The sequence below is a fragment of the Bombyx mori genome, chromosome 11 (assembly GCF_030269925.1).
Source record: "Bombyx mori chromosome 11, ASM3026992v2".
In the NCBI taxonomy this organism is placed as follows: domain Eukaryota; kingdom Metazoa; phylum Arthropoda; class Insecta; order Lepidoptera; family Bombycidae; genus Bombyx; species Bombyx mori.
The window spans coordinates 13,520,017-13,539,154 of record NC_085117.1 but is presented as its reverse complement, the minus strand read 5'-3'; the positions used below and the strand labels follow the sequence as shown (position 1 = coordinate 13,539,154).

General features: G+C 34.9%; 3 protein-coding genes across 8 annotated transcripts in view; 1 reads left to right on the top strand and 2 right to left on the bottom strand.

The window, feature by feature from the left end:
• The first annotated feature begins 593 nt into the window (after window positions 1-593).
• Window positions 594-9,857, top strand: LOC101745300 (sperm-associated antigen 6). 2 transcript variants are annotated; one of them, XM_004931388.3, is made up of 14 exons: window positions 596-760; window positions 1,343-1,447; window positions 2,083-2,240; window positions 2,328-2,374; window positions 2,446-2,530; window positions 3,927-4,061; window positions 4,536-4,649; window positions 5,385-5,558; window positions 6,255-6,407; window positions 7,131-7,283; window positions 7,591-7,749; window positions 9,373-9,518; window positions 9,597-9,657; window positions 9,743-9,857. In XM_004931388.3, the coding sequence occupies exons 1-14, from the start codon at window positions 721-723 to the stop codon at window positions 9,812-9,814; spliced, it is 1,602 nt and encodes a 533-aa protein (XP_004931445.1). In that variant the 5' UTR covers window positions 596-720; the 3' UTR covers window positions 9,815-9,857. The 2 variants fall into 2 exon arrangements, with proteins under 2 accessions (XP_021207198.1, XP_004931445.1); XM_021351523.3 differs by lacking the exon at window positions 5,385-5,558 and having other exon boundaries at window positions 594-760.
• LOC101745151 (DNA-directed RNA polymerase III subunit RPC7-like) lies at window positions 8,008-9,029 on the bottom strand. Of its 3 annotated transcripts, none has more exons than XM_021351525.3 (2): window positions 8,876-9,029; window positions 8,008-8,753 (listed from the first exon to the last, which is right to left on the bottom strand). In XM_021351525.3, exon 2 carries the CDS (start codon window positions 8,746-8,748, stop codon window positions 8,095-8,097), a length of 654 nt encoding a protein of 217 aa, XP_021207200.1. In that variant the 5' UTR covers window positions 8,749-8,753; window positions 8,876-9,029; the 3' UTR covers window positions 8,008-8,094. The 3 variants fall into 3 exon arrangements, with proteins under 3 accessions (XP_021207200.1, XP_062527190.1, XP_021207199.1); XM_062671206.1 differs by having other exon boundaries at window positions 8,008-8,831; window positions 8,872-8,938; XM_021351524.3 differs by having other exon boundaries at window positions 8,832-8,896.
• LOC105842656 (uncharacterized) overlaps window positions 9,796-19,138 on the bottom strand; it is an 18,834-nt gene continuing 9,491 nt past the window's right edge. The window contains exons 18-20 of one of the 3 annotated variants that reach the window (XR_009974325.1): window positions 12,312-19,009; window positions 11,120-11,259; window positions 9,796-9,966 (exon numbers count right to left, since the gene is read on the bottom strand). Coding sequence is in view for 2 of the 3 variants with exons in the window: in XM_012695087.4 (XP_012550541.1) it covers window positions 9,867-9,966; window positions 11,120-11,259; window positions 11,730-11,846 (357 nt within the window). In the remaining variant the exon portion in view is untranslated. Of the gene's footprint in view, window positions 9,967-11,119; window positions 11,260-11,729; window positions 12,014-12,311; window positions 19,010-19,138 lie in introns of those variants that run through there. The other 2 variants (XM_062671207.1, XM_012695087.4) reach the window with 2 other exon arrangements.

Here is a 19,138-nt window from a genome sequence, read left to right as displayed (position 1 = left end):
GATCGAAGGTATCTATGTATATATATATGTATGGACAAAACTCACGTATATATGCGACAGTATACTATATCACACTATATGTTATAGTCTGAGACATATAGTTAGGTACCTACTTATTTCTTTAATAAGCTTTGTAACCAAGTTGGATGGGATGGATAACAATATCAATAATGGTTATAAATTTCGTTCAATTGGTACTAATTGGTTTTAATATTACCAAATAGTGTTGGCCCAATGATCGATGATTTAATTTCATGTACTTAACAAGTATATTTTTGTCTTGAAACAGTGGGGAAAATTATTATTATTAATAATAGTCGAATATCGCTCGTTAAAGAAAATGCGTTGACATACACCAGAAAACGTATTTAACAGTTTTGTTTTAATCTATTTATAAATAGATTGTTTACTATGGCAAAGGGAAAGGGTATGATATTTATTACATATTCTATTATATAAAAAATAGAGGGAGCCCACAATTAATTGTGTTACTATGGCTTTATTTCAATATTTGTTTGGACAAATATATCTATAATAAGAACTTATTATGTCCGTATTGTTAAGTTAAAAACAAACAATAAAGTGTCGACTAGACACGTACGTCAATGATACAGATGATCACTGATTTGTAAATACCGATGAATACATTTTAAATTTTCCTTTCAAAAAGAAAGTACTGTAAAACGTTTTCTTTTGATTTCGTAGAATATCATTTAAATCATGAGCCACTCAATGAGCAGTCCAAGGAATATACAGTTAGGTACTGTTGATTTTTTCCAATGTTTTTATTTCGATTTTGAACAATAAATGTAGCAAGAGTAGTATAAATAGATACTCAAGTATATATTATTATTATCACCACTCATTACGGTCATGGTTTGCGAACTCTAGTCTAACTATTTCATGGAGCGTTGACGATAGATACGCTCTGATCCATAATCCTAAGGAAAACAAACATTACAAAGACTCGCGTTGAACTGATCTTACTTAGTGAGATAGGTCCCACGTAACAGGATATTTTAATAAGAAATTACTTGAAAATTTCGGTCTAAAAACCTTTAATTAAATTGTTAACGGATTTGATGTATTATTGTAAATTTTAGATCCGCATATATTATTGTTTTAATTTGCATGAAGCTCGCATTTTGCTAAAGATGGCCAAAATCATTTGCAGTCTGTGACTATAGTTCCGGGTTGATTGTACAGACTTTAAACAAAACAGTTTTGATACTTCGATCTCATCTCTCAGGAGGGGTAGCGGTTTTTCGCGATCTGATGGTACGGCTGCAATGAACGAACATAATTGAGAAATTATTAAACTTTATTTGTTTTTTCGTTTTAGTTTTCGAAACATATCAGAAGGCACGATTAGTTTTTGTCCAAACTATGGCAGAATTAGCTACAAGATCTAGCAACGTGAAATGCTTGGAAAGTGCCGGTGTCTTGGGTAATAATTTGGGGCCTACAGACCTATATCGTTAATTTTTATTTATTTTTATTGCTTGGGTGCACGAGCTCCCAGCTCACCTGATGTTAAGTGGTTACTGGAGCCCATAGACATCTACAATGTAAATCCGCCACCAACCTTGAGATATCAGTTATAAGGTCTCAATATGGTTACAACGGCTGCCCCACCCTACAAACCGAAACGCATTACTGCTTCACGGCAGAAATAGGCAGGGTAGTGGTACCTACCCATTCGGACTCATAAGAGATCCTATCACCAGTAAAATGTATCTATTATTTAGCAGTTCATTTAGACTATTTATACCTGTTGGTGACCCATAATATGAAAGATCTGAAGATCTAATTATTGGTTTTATATTAATCATATCCACACCTTGTGGAAACTAATGAAAGTATTTCAAAAGACTAGTTTGTAAGTACACAATTAAAAGCGAGAAGTCTACAAATTCACTTGGTATGTCCGAAAATGTGTGTATTGTCACAGAGTGACGTAATCAACTAGACGCCCTCATTTGTTTATACTTATATATTGTACGCGCATGCTTGCAAAGAATTTCAGGTCACATTTATCTGAACAAGAGGAATCTAGCACCTAACAAAATGGCTGAATTCCAGAACTGTTAAAGCCCTTGTTGTCTGACGCATGCAGCACTATACGTCAGTGTGCTGTCGTAGCGATTGCAAAACTTGCTGAACACGATTTAGACATAGCAAGGCAGCTTCTAAATGGAGGAATCATTACAATTACACTTGAAAACTTAAATAAATACAATGTATGTGGTATAATTATTTACTATTGTAAAATGTTGGTTTAATGCTCTAATTTGGTTCGAAAGAAATTAATATGTAAACATTCATAGGTTTACTACAAGCGGTCTGCATTATATTTATTGAGAGCAGTAGCGAAGTAAGTACATGTATCACTTTTATACATTTAAATTCGTTATTAATTAATAATCAAATAATAAACATGACTAGGCACAATGAAGAACTGGCGAGCGCAATAGTCCGCCTGGGAGCTTTAGAACACATTGTTTCTTGTCTTGAAGATTTTGACACTCAGGTAAAAAAATAAAACTAAATACTACTAATACTGAGTCAGAACTGTTTCTATCGTTTCTATCATATCGAACTGATTCTATCGTAATTAAAAATATAGGCCTTATTGCAATTTTCCATTCACAGGCGTCGCGTCATATTAGTTCATTTAAAAATAGTTTTGAGGTTTAGTCTCATTTATTTTATTCATGTGGGTGGTCGTTTTTGTTTATTTTGTGTTAAGGTATAGGACACAACATACGGCCATATGTGTGCTTAGTCCGAGTTTTTTAAGGTTCTCGATAGCCTAAAAGTGAATCAAATTTTGTATGCAGTTGGAACAGTGCCCAAAAGTAGCGGCAAACGTAAGTAGGCAAACGATCCCATTTCATAACAAATATGAGCTAACTTTTACGCTATCGAGAACGTTAAAAAACTCGCACTAAGCACACTGATGGAGAAAATTCACTCTTGTTTACTGTAAAAATCATTAATGCCAAGGTGATAACTAGCCGCTACCCACTGCCATGGACTCTTTTCGCAGTTTGTTTGAAGAAAGATAATATGTTATACTTAGTGCCCAGGAAACAACATTAGGAGAGGAGTTCAATCTAGAACCGTACGTACCTACGGATGTACAAATATAATCTCTAGAGATGTACTGGGTATGAATGCAGCGGTTCCAGGCAATCGTGGTTCTGGGGATGAACTCTGATCTAATGATTATGTAACGACAAAAGGAGATGATGAAATCATTTCAAACAATATCTGCTTCGTCAATCATACCTTTACCTGCAAGACTAAGTGACGGGTAACCATATTTATGGTATGATAAATAATTTATGAACCATAACCACTTTGAGATGTTCGAGGCTGTAAAAGAATGTGTCGGCTCTAATTAATAATTACTAAATTCAATCTCAAAACTATTTTTAACCATATCTATACTGTTCTTGACAATATATGGTACTGTTTGACTGACGGCAATCAATTTATGTAGAAATTGCGAAACAATCTCATTTTAGTCGCCTTTTTTATTGCCTTGATGAGTGGACATGCTCACGGCCCACCTGGTGTTAAGTGGTTACCGGAGCCCATAGGCATCAACAACGTAAAGCCGCCACCCACCTTGAGATATGAATTGTATATCTCGGTTTTATAGTACAGTGGCTGCCCCATCCTTCAAACCGACACGCATTACTGCTCACTGCAGAAATAGGCAGGGTGGTGGGTCGTCGTTTCATTTTTATTACACGATGTTATTCCTTCACTGTGGAAATCAATCGTGAACATTTGTTGAGTACGTATTTCATTAGAAAAATTGGTACCCGCCTGAGATTCGAACACCGGTGCATCGCTCAACACGAATGCACCGGACGTCTTATCTGTTAGGCCACGACGACTTCAAAACTTTTTTTCAGGTTAAAGAAAATGCGGCTTGGGCAGTAGGTTACATTGGAAAGCACAGTGAGCAATTGGCCGGTTTGGTTGTAGATGCAGGCACACTACCCTTGTTAGTACTCGCTTTCCAGGAGCCTGAGATAAGTTTAAAGCAGGTACCTACTTGTACGTAACATAAACCAACATTATTAATAATAGTTTGTGGGATAAGGATGACATGAGAATTTTATTAATAATTGAGATATACCTATCGATAGTCATGGCTAACATTTTGAATTTAATTAATTTTAAACCTTTTACTATACACTGCACTTCATAATAACTACTGTTGAAAATCTAGTAAAATAACAATTCAAACATAGAATTGTAATCATTTTATGTACAATTAATATACATCTTGAAGTGCCTGTGATTACGACCGAATTTCAATCATACGGCTGATATTAGCCTATAATTGGGCTGAACTCAGCTGAAGTTTCTCATTTAAAGTTTTATGTGAAAACCCTCTTAATTTTTTAATATAAGTTTATTTACTTCTGTATCCATCAGTGACTTCCTTTCGACGAAAGGCTTTCGTGACTTTTCATTAGTTATCATGATTTCTTTACATAATGTTGAATGAATTTTAGATTTCTGCAGGAGCCCTCGTAGACTTGGCTCAACATAAGCCGGAAGCAGTAGTCGATGCGGGAGCTATTTCTCATTTGGTACACGGACTAGAAAATCAGGATCCTAAGCTTAAGGTGTATTGTTATGTTATAATTGAGTTACGAATTAGACATAGTCCTCTGTACCCCTAAAATGGTCCGTAAAATGAAATCGCCGGTTTTAGCATTGAATTTTAATTTCAAAAGCAACCTCAGAAATAATCAATATGAACGTTTTAGTTTCTTATGTCCCCTTCAACTTCGTTTAATATTACTTAGGCATCTACAAATCACTGGATTAAAGTAGGTAGGTATATATTGATATATATGTATATTGATTGTATTATCAACAATCTAACGTTAAACTAAGAGTTCGCAATCTCCAATGCTACGAAATTATTCTATATGGCCATAATAATAGGTTAGGGTGAATTTTACTGCAAATTTCAAATTAAAAAAAAGATTAGAAAATATTGATAGTAGCTTGAAAAATCTATATAATATATAAAAATGAATTGCTGTTTGTTAGTCTCGCTAAAACTCGAGAGCGGCTGAACCCGTTTGGCTAATTTTGGTCTTGAATTATTTGTGGAAGTCCAGAGAAGGTTTAAAAGGTAGATAAATTTGAAAATGCTCGGAATGAAATAAAAAAAAACAATTTTGTTTTTCCTTTGATGTGTCCCCCGTCGGACGGATTCCTTTTGATTGTTTTAAGTTTATTTTATACAAAAGGTTAGGTATTTTATTTATCGATTGAGGCACTACGAAGTCTGCCGGGTCAGCTAGTGATGAATAAATAACAGACGTTTACTGAAATATTTGGGAATGCAGCGTAGTATACTATGCGCACTGAGTGCAGTGGCCAGCGCACGGTCTGAGCTGGCTGAAGCAGTAGTGGCTGGTGGTGCACTGCCCGCCGCCCTCTTGCACGCCGGCCATGACGCAGCGCCAGTCAGGCGTGCCGCAGCCTGTCTACTGAGGGACATTGTCAAGCATTCGGTCGATGTGAGAGTCTATATCTATATGTATATAAATGAATTGCTGTTCGTTAGTCGCTAAAACTCGAGAACGGCTGGACCGATTTGCTTAATTTTGGTCTTGAATTATTTGTGGAAGTTCAGAGGTTTAAAAGGTAGATAAACATGAAAATCGGACGTCGGACGGATTCCTTTTGTTTGTTTTAAGTTTATTTTATGCAAAAGTTTAGGTGTTTTATTTGTCGATTGAGGAACTACGAAGTCTGCCTTGCCGGTTCAGCTAGTGGTTTTATATAAATTTATTGCTAGGTAATCGTAATGCAGTGTTAATACCGATCCCACGTGAATTCGACGATTAAGTTATATTAGTAATTTATCAGGTTTTTTTTGCGATGAATTGATATCGGTAGAGTTTTAGTGTAAATAGCTTCTAAGGTAGGTTCCGAGCAGCGCATGATACTGTTGTGAACGAAATAATGTTTAAGAGCAACATGATCAGCGCGTATGAAGTGATCACAAATGTTATTCACGGAAAGAAGAGATTCGAAAGCAAACTATTTTACTTTAATTCCTATTTACTAAACTTGTTATTTGTTAAATAATTGGGTAAAAAAAACATAGCATTACGTTCGATTAGTCAGTTATTTGTTATAAAATCAAAACAGAAAGAAATAATCCATAATCTTACTAATACCTAACTATGAAATATTTGCAATTTATTTAGTTGGCTCAGCTAGTAGTGAACACTGGTGGATGTGGTCCTTTGGTCGAACTATTAAAAGAGAGTACGGGTGGATCAAGAGTCCCAGCTTGTATGGCACTAGGATTTATTGCAGGGCAATCAGATCAGCTCGCAATGGCAGTTATAGAATCGAAGGTGAATAAAGTTTACATTTGTGTTTGACACAACTCAATAAAATATTAATATTTATATTATACCTTTTATATATATTATACCTTTTAAACTTAATTTCACGTCTCCGGTCACCGGTCACGTCTGTTGAACCAACGACGCCAGGTGGGGGAGGAAAGTCCTCGAATGGAGGCCACGGATGGGTACCAGGAGCGTGGGGCGTCCTCCAACCAGGTGGACCGACGACTTAGTGCGCACAGCGGGAAGTCATTGGATGCGGAAGGCGGAGAACCGCATGCTGTGGAAGGCATTGGAGAAGGCCTATGTCTAGCAGTGGGCAGATAAAGGCTGATGATGATGATGATATTCAAAAATTATATTTTAAGGAAATAAAGATAATTTAAATTTAAAATGAAAATATTGAATCAAAATTAATAAAATTTATTCAAACATTGAGGGCGGCGCGATAAACAGGGCCTAGGGCGCCATCAAGCCTAAATCCGTCACGGCTTATACCTATGTCGATGCCATAAACATAACTTATTATATATATTTATGAGTGAAAACTGGTAATACTGAGACTATTAGTCAATTTATGAAACATTGAATTTAAAAAAAAATATGAAATAAATAATCTTATTAAGTTTTTTCACTACACTATTTAAGTTATCAATCATCACAAATTGTGACCTGTTGTGTTGCCTTTTCTGGTTTTATAAATAAAAAAAATGTATCTATCAATTTTAGGCCATTACACCACTTGTTGAAATTCTACAAAAGAAAGATGCAGAAGATGCAGAGTTGTGTGCAGCTACTTGGACATTAGGCCACATCGCAAAACACTCACCACAACACAGTCTGGCTGTTGCTGTGGCCAATGCTCTACCTAGACTGTTACAAGTTAGGTTGACCTCATTCTTACTTTAGATTAGTTTAGATGTAAAAGTATTTGTGGTTTAAAAATTAACAGCAAGCAGAATTAAAATTGACATAACGTTTTTTTTTTATTCGATGTACTAATTCTGATCACAATATTAAGCCAAAGTAATAAAATTACTATATTATTGTCATCAGTCTTTAATACTTGTCTGATACATGTGCAAATAGCACATTTATAATCTTTTCATTTATATACGTAGATAGATGTCAATATTTAAAGTATATTTAAATTATATTTAAATTAAACATCGTTAGTTTAATTTTACAGCTTTACACAAACCCAAAGTCTTCAGGAGAAGTACAAGCTCGGACATCATGTGCATTGAAACAGGCATTACAATGCTGTCTACATAGACCTGCATTAGAGACATTGTTACATTCTGCACCTGCTTGTATATTGAAATATGTACTAGCTCAGTATGCAAAGGTAATTATTCTAGTTAGGCAAATATAACAATAATACACTATTTCAAATGAAACAGTGCTCCAGTAATCAGTAATGATTGATTTTTCGATTGATTAACGATTGATTCGTTTAAATATGATGTAGCAGTTACTTAAGTAGTAAACTTCTTTCGCTGAAATATTCATTTATTTCTATTTTTTAAAGAGTTCTACCAGGCGGGACTGTTTTTCAAATTGCTAATAAAGAATATTTGAAAGTAAAAATTAAAAGTGAAAACTATTTGATTAACAGTTAATTGTAATTATTTTTAATATGCAAGATCAATCAGTTTCAACTGTGTAATATAAATTTGTATATATATATTTCCTAGTAAACAGGTCCATCATCCAAATTATCATCTTCTTCTTCATAATCTTCCCCGTTATCAAAATAGTTATTTGCATAGTCAGTACCATCATCTAGTTCGTATTCTTGCTCATGTTCATCTTCCAGCTCCTCTTCTTCATCTACGTTTTCGTTGTTTAATTCTTTTTTTTTGCCGTCTATCGCCTCATCTGTTTCCAGAGTCTCTTTTTTTTCAAGCGTTTGTAATCTCTTTGCTATCTCTTCGGGATCATCGAGTTTTCTTTTCCTCGGAACAGTACGCGGACGTTTTGCTTGAGGCCGTAATTCGGTAGGCATGTTAACCCACACGCAATCCAATAACTTATTCTGCTTCGCATCAAGTGCTAACATTTTGTACTTATCAGAATATCGCTCTACACCGTCAGTCTCTGTTTTGACTTTAACAAATGCCGGTGATTCGTGTAGATATTCAATGAACTGATCTTTGACAATGAGCATATAGTCAGTGGCGGCATCACATATAAGAGGTAGTGGTTTTTTCTCAAGTTTTGGAAACAGTGGTGGCGGCACAAGTGTTGGAGGAGCATTGTCGCCGCGTGTCACACCTAAGGCTTGTATTTGCTCAGTAGTTAATGATAAACCGCTACCCCCGCGTCCTCGTCCTCTACCTGCCATTGTAACTGTAATCGATTTTTTGATCAGAAAACAATTTGGTGATAGTTAATCTATTTAAATTTGAAACTCCAGATGGTATCTACCTATCTCAAATATATTAAGTGTATAATCTATGGTATCTACGTACCCTACTCATTTGTTATTGTTTTGAATCGGATGTTTTTTCGTTTAATTCTTTCATAAATCAGGTAATAGAGACGTAGCTCATACAGCCAACGTTAAAAAAAATCGTGGCTTTATTTATTTTTCAAAACGTAAAATGCAGCAGTATGAGAATTATTGATAATTTGAAATTGACTATGGCGTGAAATAAGAATAAACTAGAGATGACATGAAATAAGCCTATGTATATTGCCTTCATCATTTGAAGAACGTGAACCAATTACCGTAGTAATTCGTAATGAGGTTCATCATTTATTAGAACAAAATATACGTGCGAATCATTCTCTTGCAGGCTAAATCCAAGAAATGTGTATGTTTTTCTTATTAGGGTCTTTTGCAAGTACCATTTAAATTTCATGGAGTTTCATAATTTCTGAAAAACTGTTCAGTTCAGAAATTATTATACAAATTATAATGAAAGTATAAGGAAGTAGATTATTTATGTTCGTTTTATTTTTTCAGATTCTACCCAACGATGCAAGAGCTAGAAGGCTTTTTGTTACAACAGGAGCATTGAAAAGAATACAAGAAATTGAAACAGTGCCCGGAACGTCCCTGAAGGAGTATATTAATATCATAAACAGTTGCTTCCCTGAAGAAATAGTAAGGTAAAAGACTACCTACTAAAAGAAAATTTGTCCTACTCAAATCTCAACTGTGGGCTTTTATACATTTTTCATTTTCAGATATTATACTCCCGGCTACACAGATTCTTTGCTGGATAGAGTTGAAGCGTATACACCACAAGTATGGAATAAACTCTTATGTATATATTTTCGATAGACACTTGTAGTTTTCATGTATTAACATGTAACTTTCTTTTGTTGAATAGATACCAGAACTTTTTACTGATCGGGTGCCGAGTGATTGCCAAAGCGAAATGAGTATAGAGAAAAGAAATTAGTTTATTTTTCTTATATGTTGTTAAATACAATTTATTAATACTGTTTCAATTTTCATTCTTTGTACATAGTCCAAACAATTTTTTGTAGTTGTACATTTCTTCCACCAATCTTAGATTCTTCTATTACCATTGATTGAGTCAATACTCTGTAACTGCAATAGGATTATGGTTAAATTTGTACACAGACCGATTTATCTGCGGTAAAAATCTTGCCCGATTTAGAGGGTATTATCCAATTCGCTACGAGTGTGTGCTTACAGTCAATTTAGCGTTAAGTAGTTACCTGAGCCCAAAGACATCACAACGTGAATATCACCACCCGGTCGGTGACAAAAGGTCTAAGGGCCCATTTTGGTACTGCTGGTCCACACTTCAAACTAGAATGCAGGACAGCTACGCGATAGAAACACTCAGAATGCGATTGTACATTACGTCAATATAAACCAATTTATATCAATTACCAATCGCAATACGGTTGTTTAACACTCAGAGAACGCTGTTTTCCAATATTTTTAACTTATTTTGTAAAGTTATGGATAGTGTCTAAAATAGAAGCGTAGGTATCTAAATGTTTCTTCAGTCGGCTACGTTAGACGCGCCAATATATAGACGAGCAGATTCATGTATCTCGCGATGACGAGAATTTATATTATAATTATAAATTATAGCATTATCTTTAAAAATCGGAACCCGTTTCGACAGTAGGGATTACTTTCTCTCCAAACGTTTCTTGCGTCACTACCCCTATTTTACTTTGGTAAGAATAATAGATCTGCATGGCTATCAGTGTTCTATTTTTTTAACTATAAATATATAATAGGTACACATATATGAAATATTAGTTGACCCAGCAAAGGTTGTTTTGCCATTAAATTTTTGGGTTTTTAGGAAAGAGAAATAACCTAGATACCGACTGCAGCGCCATCTGCGGGGTTGATTTGTGAATCTAAACCATCCAGGGCGCCACCCAAACGAATAGAAATTCATTCAAATCGGTCCAGGCGGAGTTCAGTGACATACACACGTACAGTAGAATTATATATAGGTAAAGATAGTTATAATTACGAGCGTGAATTTAGTAAATATAAATATTTTATTTAGACCTACAAACTTGAAGAAAAAAAAAGAATTCTTAAGCTCTTAAATTGGAACTAGATATTTCACACTGCATCGCATCCTTGTTATCTTATACCATCAGACTTTTTAGTCTCAAGGAGATGGTATAAGATAAGATAATAAACTTTTTTAAGCTACCTTTGACGAAGTTACTTCAAGATGTGTTCCTTATAGTTTATATATACTCACTTAAAGTCATTTTCAGCCAACAGATTTAACATGCGTACACCCAACGCTTCGATCTCGTGAAAATTCTGGTTTTGAAGGAATTTTATGTCATGTCGTATTAAATTCGTCTTTAGTAATTCTAATTCATTTGCATTTAAACCCTGTGATTTACAAAAAGAGAAAACGAATTATTGTGGAAGCTATTGGCCATTACACACAATCGCCAGGGAGGAATTTAAACTGGCTACATACTTGTAAGCATTTTAAATAGCACTATTGCAGACCTATAAGAGGCAGGTACGTTATTATAAGTCGCAATAAAGAATTGACGCATGTGATGTATTATTAATTGGATGAGAAAAACTATTAGTACTTTTAGATTTACATAAAACAATAATTTTAGTTTGATATATACAATTACTCGACTCGACAGACGTTCTCCTGTGGTGCACATGTCTTAAAATAGAAAATTTCACTTTTTTGAATAATTTGGACTGGTGATGAAAATATTTATTACCTATAATAAGGTAGGTATACTTAAATGCACTTGAACACATATACTTTGTTGCTTATTGCCACTTTAGTCGAGAGGACATACGTATCTAATAGTATACTAGTGGTTACAAGCTACCTGAATTTTACAAGAAGTGTATCCAACAGTTTCTAGCTCAGTCAGTAATATGTAATGCATGTTTAAATGATGAAGGTATACTACCAAATGTCCACCACAAACTGAATAACTGTACATGATAATTGTGGACAGGAAACTAGCTGTTATCTTACTGTCGTTATCTACCGGTTATGGTAAGTCTTCAATACTAAAGTGATAAAATAATACAAGTCAATAAACAAGCTATATTTTTGTTTCACTTTGTACCTACTACTATGTGGAAAAAGTACACGGAAAAGATCAATAAGGATCAATAAGATCAAAAAGCGGAAGGGTGGGGTAGCCGTTGTAACTATACTGAGACCTTAGAACTTATATCTCAAGGTCGGTGGCGCATTTACGTTGTAGATGTCTATGGGCTCCAGTAACCACTTAATACCAGGTGGGCTGTGAGCTCGTCCACTCATCTAAGCAATAAAAAAAAAAAACCAATTTAAGTTTGATAATCAGCCAAATTTATTTTATGCCATCTTCAAAATACCGTGAAACCTGGCGACTTTGTCAAAGATTGTTAAATTTGCCATGACCCGACTTAAAAGGTACCTTTGTCAAAACTTTATGTTCTATAACATTTGCAATGAACTACTTTTGAACATTTGATTGGCGACATCTTGATTATTTTGATTTGACAACCCAGATTTGAAAGAATTGTCATTTTTGGCGGTTGCTAAATGCATCTGCTAAATTTGTGGTAACTACGTGCTCCGGAAGTTTAGTGTAAATAAATAAGTGGATTTTACTTTCTTAGTAGTGTTTTTTTCATCAAAGTTATGGTAATTTACGTTCTATAAAGCAATTTAGTCTTATTAAATCACTATTGGCAAAACCAAGCAAACAAGTTTTGCTGATGTGAATGAACTTTGCCATTTTTTTTTGGAGGCTAGGACTGTCGAAATATTATAATATCTACTTTTAATGTTTCTTCATTTCAGATCCAAATTATAATTTTATTATTTATATGAAATTTGTTAAGATTTATGGATGGATAGGTATGTGTTACTCTTTCAAGCAAAGACTACTGTAGGCTTAGTGCGAGTTTCAAAAATCGAATCGAATGACTCGCATCGAGTGTACGCTCTTCACGGTGAAACGTGCGGAGCTCTGAGTGCGAGTTACTCGATTTGCAGGACGTTTATTCATCTTGAGAAGCGATATTTTTTTCTTTTATATTGGTAGCACGCAAGGTTTTTTTTAAGGCGTTTAATTGAAATGCCAAGCTTTCTAACGATATTTATAATTAGTCGGGTAATGGGTAATGTACCTGTGCTTAGTGCGAGTTTTTTTAATTACTCAGTCGATGTTAATGTTATGTTTAATTTGTGTGAGGTTGTATCAGTGCCACCTAGTGGTAAGCTTATGAATCTCATTTTGTGGGAGAGAGAAGGTTTGTTTATGTTGCTGTCTCATGTATCGAATAGCTTTACCGAAGTGAGGCTCTCGATTATTGTATGTGCGAGTGCGAGTTGCAAATTAATGGATTTTGAGAGTATTTCTTCACTTTCAAGCAAGTTAAGTAGTCACTAAAAATTTTGCCGTGAAACCAATACAATATCAAGATTTTTTCTTTCGTTTTTATTAATAATGTTGTTTTTTAAGGTTTTATCTATTCTAATGGTTTATACACATATATTTTTTCGGTTAGAAAATTTTATAGACGTCTAGCTAGTTGTAAATACATATTAATTCTTTGCTATTTCATTTAATTCTTATTAAATCATTGCTTTTTTTTAAAGAGTTGTTTGATGAGAGAGAGAGAGTGAGAAAGAGTTTTTTCTTTTTTTTTATTGCTTAGATGGATGGACGAGCTCACAGCCCACCTGATGTTAAGTGGTTACTGGAGCCCATAGACATCTACAACGTAAATGCGCCACCCACCTCGAGATATAAGTTCTAAGGTCTCAGTATAGTTACAACGGCTACCCCACCCTTCGAACCGAAACGCATTACTGCTTCACGGCGGAAATAGGCGGGGTGATGGTACCTACCCGTGTGGACTCCCAAGAGGTCCTACCACCAGTGAAAGAGTATTCTTTATTGTACACAAAATGAATAAATATTGTGAAACATTCTTTCTTGGTCTTATCGCTAAGAGTGATCTCTTCCAGACAACCATTAGATGGGCAAGAATAATTTCGAAATGAATTCCAGATTTATATGTGTGTATATATTATAGAAATATATACACACGCGCACACACACACACACACGCGCGCGCAATATACATATTTACAGATACATACGTACAGATTTATATTTATAAATTATATAGAAATTTAAACAATGTAATAATAATTTTGCTTCTTTACACATTTATAAATAAGGATAGATGCTCGTAATAATTTTAGTATATTTGGGCCACCTAATGAAGATCATCAACACTATTACCGTAAATACAATCATTTTATAAACGTTCAACGGGTAAATGATTAAACCTATGTAAAACATAATTTCTTTAATTAAAAAAAGCTGAAATAATTACCTATTCCAAGATTAATTATGTTAAGTAGGTATGTCTAAATATGTCATTACAATTAAATAAATTCTATAATAAACTTCTAATTCTAATACTTCTATTAAAGTTACTAAAAAAATATGTTTATGCTGGGCAGTTTTCGTGTATTTTAAAGGTTACGCCATTACGGCAAAGTTTGTTTACGAAATTGCACCCTTAGAATGGAAGTGGTATAACTAAAAAAATTTAAGATTAGTTTTATATTTCAAAACCCTTATGTATTAAGTACTTATGTATTAAGTACTAAGAACCTACAATTTAAGTAGGTAATACGTGAAGCAAAAATGTTGTACTCCTTTTTACGAAAATTGCGCGGACGGAGAAGTATGAAAATTCCCACACTTATAGAGAATATAGAGAAGTAATGCAGATTGCTAATTTTTTTTTTTAATTGTGCATAAACAATAAAAAAATAAACTAAATGAATAAAAAAACCTTACACACATTACCATGTATTTGACACACACACACACACAAACATGCATTTATACTTTTTTTGTTTATTGATTTATCAATCTGTGGTCAAATTGAGAATAGATTAATATTTTTTGTCTTTAATATTATTTTTCTATAATGTAGCCTTGGCGACATAGAGCAATGATTATTATAGAAATGATGATAATAGAAAGGTGACAATAGAACTATAATAATGTTCAAACTTAAAATTTAAATAAATTATGGTCAAATTTCGACCACTGGACTACCATTAGTAGATAATAATAAAATCATTTATTGCCTTTCACACAGATTTAGATTATTACAGGCAGCCTACAAGGAAACAACAAAAAAACAAAACACTATTATATCATTTCTGGTAAGCAGCTCAACATTTGCACTTGTATATTATTAATAGGAATTTTATTAAGAATATTGACAATTTATCCCGATGATATGTAGGCGAAGTAAAATGTCCCTTAGAAATAAGGTGACACTCTACAAAACTTGCATACGCCCCGTCATGACCTATGCAAGTGTAGTGTTCGCTCACGCGGCCCGCATACACTTAAAATCATTCCAAGTCATTCAATCCCGTTTTTGCAGGATAGCCGTCGGAGCCCCGTGGTTCGTCAGGAATGTCGACCTCCATGACGACCTGGACTTAGTGTCCATCAGTAAGTATCTGCAGTCGGCGTCCATGCGCCACTTCGATAAAGCGGCACGACACGAGAACCCTCTCATCGTGGCCGCCGGTAACTACATTCCCGATCCTGCGGACAGAATGGAAAGCAGTCGACGTCGCCCAAAACACGTCATCTCAGATCCTCCCGATCCACTAACGGTGCTTTTAGGTACTTCAAGCACCGGTCACCGTTCTCGTCGAACCCGTCGCTTGCGACGAAGGGCTCGACGAGTAAATTAACTCTCAGACACAGCCCACTGAGTTTCTCGCCGGATCTTCTCAGTGGGTCGCGTTTCCGATCCGGTGGTAGATTCTGCGAAGCACGGCTCTTGCTAGGGTTCGTTTTAGCAACATCGTCAGGTTTGAGCCCCGTGAGCTCACCTACTAAAGTTAGGGTTACGCTGACATAGCCGCTAGGGCTATCAGCTTAGGTAGGAAAAAAAAAAAAAAAGACAATTTATGAGGAATTTGACAAGTACGGATTAGTTATAGATATATGTAGTTACATATTGTAAATTAAATTAGTTTTATATGTGCAATAAAAAATAATTTAAATGATAAAATGATAAAGCCATACCTTTTTCCAATGTGACGATTAGAGGGTATCCTATTATTCTTTTCTATATTATTCTATCAGCTTATTAAATTAAACAGTCTCTTTTAGTCTAGAAAAGGACAAAGTACTCTTTCTGTCTTTTTCAAATAAAATGGCATGCCTTAAAGTGTTTAACCCGAAAAACTAAAAAAATACAATTATTGTATTACAATATTGAAGTTTACCAGAAACTAAGAATTTTGGGTTGAGCCACTTTAATTCTAAAGGTACAAAATAGTATTGAACATTACCCGAATAATTTTGAAAGTAGTTGGTTCCCATTAAAATGCTGTTAAAATGCGTTGTATTTCATTTAGACGGTCTAATGCCAAAACATCACGTGCTACCAATATACGAGAAATAATATTATTGCTGCTCTCGGTGAATAAACGCCCTGCGAAGCGAGTAGCATATCTCAACTCACACTCACAATTCTTCATTTTTCACCGTATAGAACGTAAACTCGATTTGATTTTGATTTATTCATTTACAATTGAACAACTAGGAAAAAAAGATGAAAAGACATTTTGGTGGGCCCGCGAGGAGCTAAATTGTGTGAATTGTTTTATTTTGTCTATTTAATGTTTCTTAGTAAATGCGTATTTAATATTTCTTCGTGTATAAGTGTAATTTTGAGACCGTCCTGGCCTAAAGGTTAAGGCGTCCGGTGTATTTGTATCTTGCAATGCATCGGTGTTCTAATCCCGCCGGCGGATATCAATTTTTCTAATGAAATACGTACTTATCAAATGTTTACGATTGACTTTCACTGTAAAGGAATAGCATCATGTAATAAAAATCAAACCCGCAAAATTAATTTGCGTAATTACTGGTGGTAGGACGTCTTGTGAGTCCACACGGGTAGGTACCATCACCCCGCCTATTTCCGCCGTGAAGCAGTAATGCGTTTCGGTTTGAAGGGTGGGACAACCGTTGTAACTATACTGAGACCTTAGAACTAATATCTCAAGGTGGGAGGCGGCATTTGCGTTGTAGATGTCTATTGGCTCCGGTAACCACTTAAGATTAGGTGGGCCGGGAGCTTGTCCACCCATCTATGCAATAACAAAGTAACGTGGGTTTATTAACTGTTTAGTATCTGTGAAAGAGCGAAAATTAAAAAAAAATAAACAAAACCGCTGGACGTAGCTTCTCGAAGTCTTCGAAAAGGTCCACTGAAAAAAATCTCAGTATATAATCAGCATTTTGCAGAGATTATATTTTATCCCATATTATCCGATCTCATTTCATTTCATCCCATGCCAATTGATTAATGCTTCAAATTAATCAAATCCATTTCACTCCATATTATCATTTTTCATAAAAAAAAGATTAGGCTTTATGGCATGATACTTTTGTCTCTCTAGTTCGAAAAATAGAACTACTAAAGAAATACTCGATCGAAACGTTAAAACTCACTAATTTGTAACACGCACTCGCACAAATGTCATTCGTGGTACCGTACTCATTTCGGTAAAATTAATCGGTTACGAGATCACAACGTTAATATGAACTCGCACTCACAAAATAACACCGGGTACGTTTGCCGCTAGGGGCGCTGTTCCAATTGCATACAAATTTGAGCAAACTGGCTCGCTATCGAGAGCGTTACAAAACTCGCACTAAGCACACTGAACGGATTTTGCTCAAACCGAGTAATAAGTGACCATGAACGCTATCAAGGCAAAATCATTTGCTAGTTGAGAATATGATAAGATTTTAGTATATCTTTACTGTGACCAAGCTGTGGCAATGACAACACTGACATTTTATAGTAATTCCATTTATTTCATTCAAAATTTGGGTATGGCAATCTTACCACAAGTGATGGTTAACTTTGCCATTTTTGTTTTTGGACTTAATAATATTTAAGAAAACAATAGATACCTATTTGATTACATTACAATTATGCATAAAATACACTATCAAGCTGATTGATTGCTTTTTATATTCTCAGATTTTTTAAGAAAAAAAAGTGTGTGTGTCCGCTCCGACGCACGACTGGAGTTTACTGGATATAAATATAAATTTGTGTCAGTTGAATACAGTAAAATATGGAAGTTACGTATTCTAGTGAGAATGATCCGGGAGTTGCGGAACACGTGGATGCGGTAATTAAGTAAGTCTATATAATTCACTTTTACAATTAATATATAAGTTGTCCATTCACTGATAGAAGGAATTGTTTATATTTAATAAGCTTTATTAATAAATGATTTGTAGCGGGTTATATTCGGGTATCAACCCACTAACAGTTGATACGTTCAGGAATCGAACCCGAACGGCGTCCGGCCACAAGCAAAACGATGTCGGTAAATTAAACGAAACAATACGAGAAATAGTTCTATATTACGACAACACGATACACTACAGATTATTAACAAATTAACGAGACACAAAACAAACGACTAACAAATATATGAAAATACAATAATGAGAGAAACGCGCGATCAGTACGAGGCTTTGTGGCGGACTGCCGGCGCAGCAGCCCGGCGTCACCTGCGATAACGCGGCCGCGCGTTGGCTCCTGATTGGCGCGCGCACGCATCACCATGGCCAATCAGGTGCATAACGCATTTCGTGTGACATGCTATACTCTCTAGTACGATTTTGGTCCCCATAATTTTCATACCCCGGGCCTATATATGTAAATCGATTCTTAAGGAGTAAACTCCAAAAACCTTTCCAAACTTTTTTTATCCACCAAAAAGTGACAAAGTTGCCAGGTTTCTCGGTATGCTCTTTCATAAACCATACACTTTCGCAAACAAATAATCCAATACTCATAACATTTTTAAACGTTTTTGCGAATTCTCCACTATATCTTCTACCGAATGAAAACCGGTGGAAAAATTGAGTTCAGAAGCAATAAGAAGTCGGCTGGTGCCACAAATATTGGTAGCGTATCGGTATGAAGGTGGTTACACGTTGATACATTTTTAACCAAATGTATGTTTGAATTTACTATTTTTAGGCCTTAAAGCAGTTCTTCATTATGTATAACTCCCCAGTATCTGAAAAAAAAAGAAAAACAAAATTACATAAGTATTATTTGATTAAGCTACACGAGTTTTTTAGCGTTTTGGTCAGCTTAAATTATCTTCAAAAGAATTCTAGATATATGCTTGTCTTTTAAAATATCA

Coding starts and splice junctions, on each gene's coding strand:
- LOC101745300 (XM_004931388.3), top strand. CDS start 721: ATGAGCCACTCAATGAGCAGTCCAAGGAATATACAGTTAG. Junction 761..1,342: donor TCCAAGGAATATACAGTTAG/GTACTGTTGATT, acceptor TTTTCGTTTTAG/TTTTCGAAACATATCAGAAG. Junction 5,559..6,254: donor TTGTCAAGCATTCGGTCGAT/GTGAGAGTCTAT, acceptor CAATTTATTTAG/TTGGCTCAGCTAGTAGTGAA.
- LOC101745151 (XM_021351525.3), bottom strand. CDS start 8,748: ATGGCAGGTAGAGGACGAGGACGCGGGGGTAGCGGTTTATCATTAACT.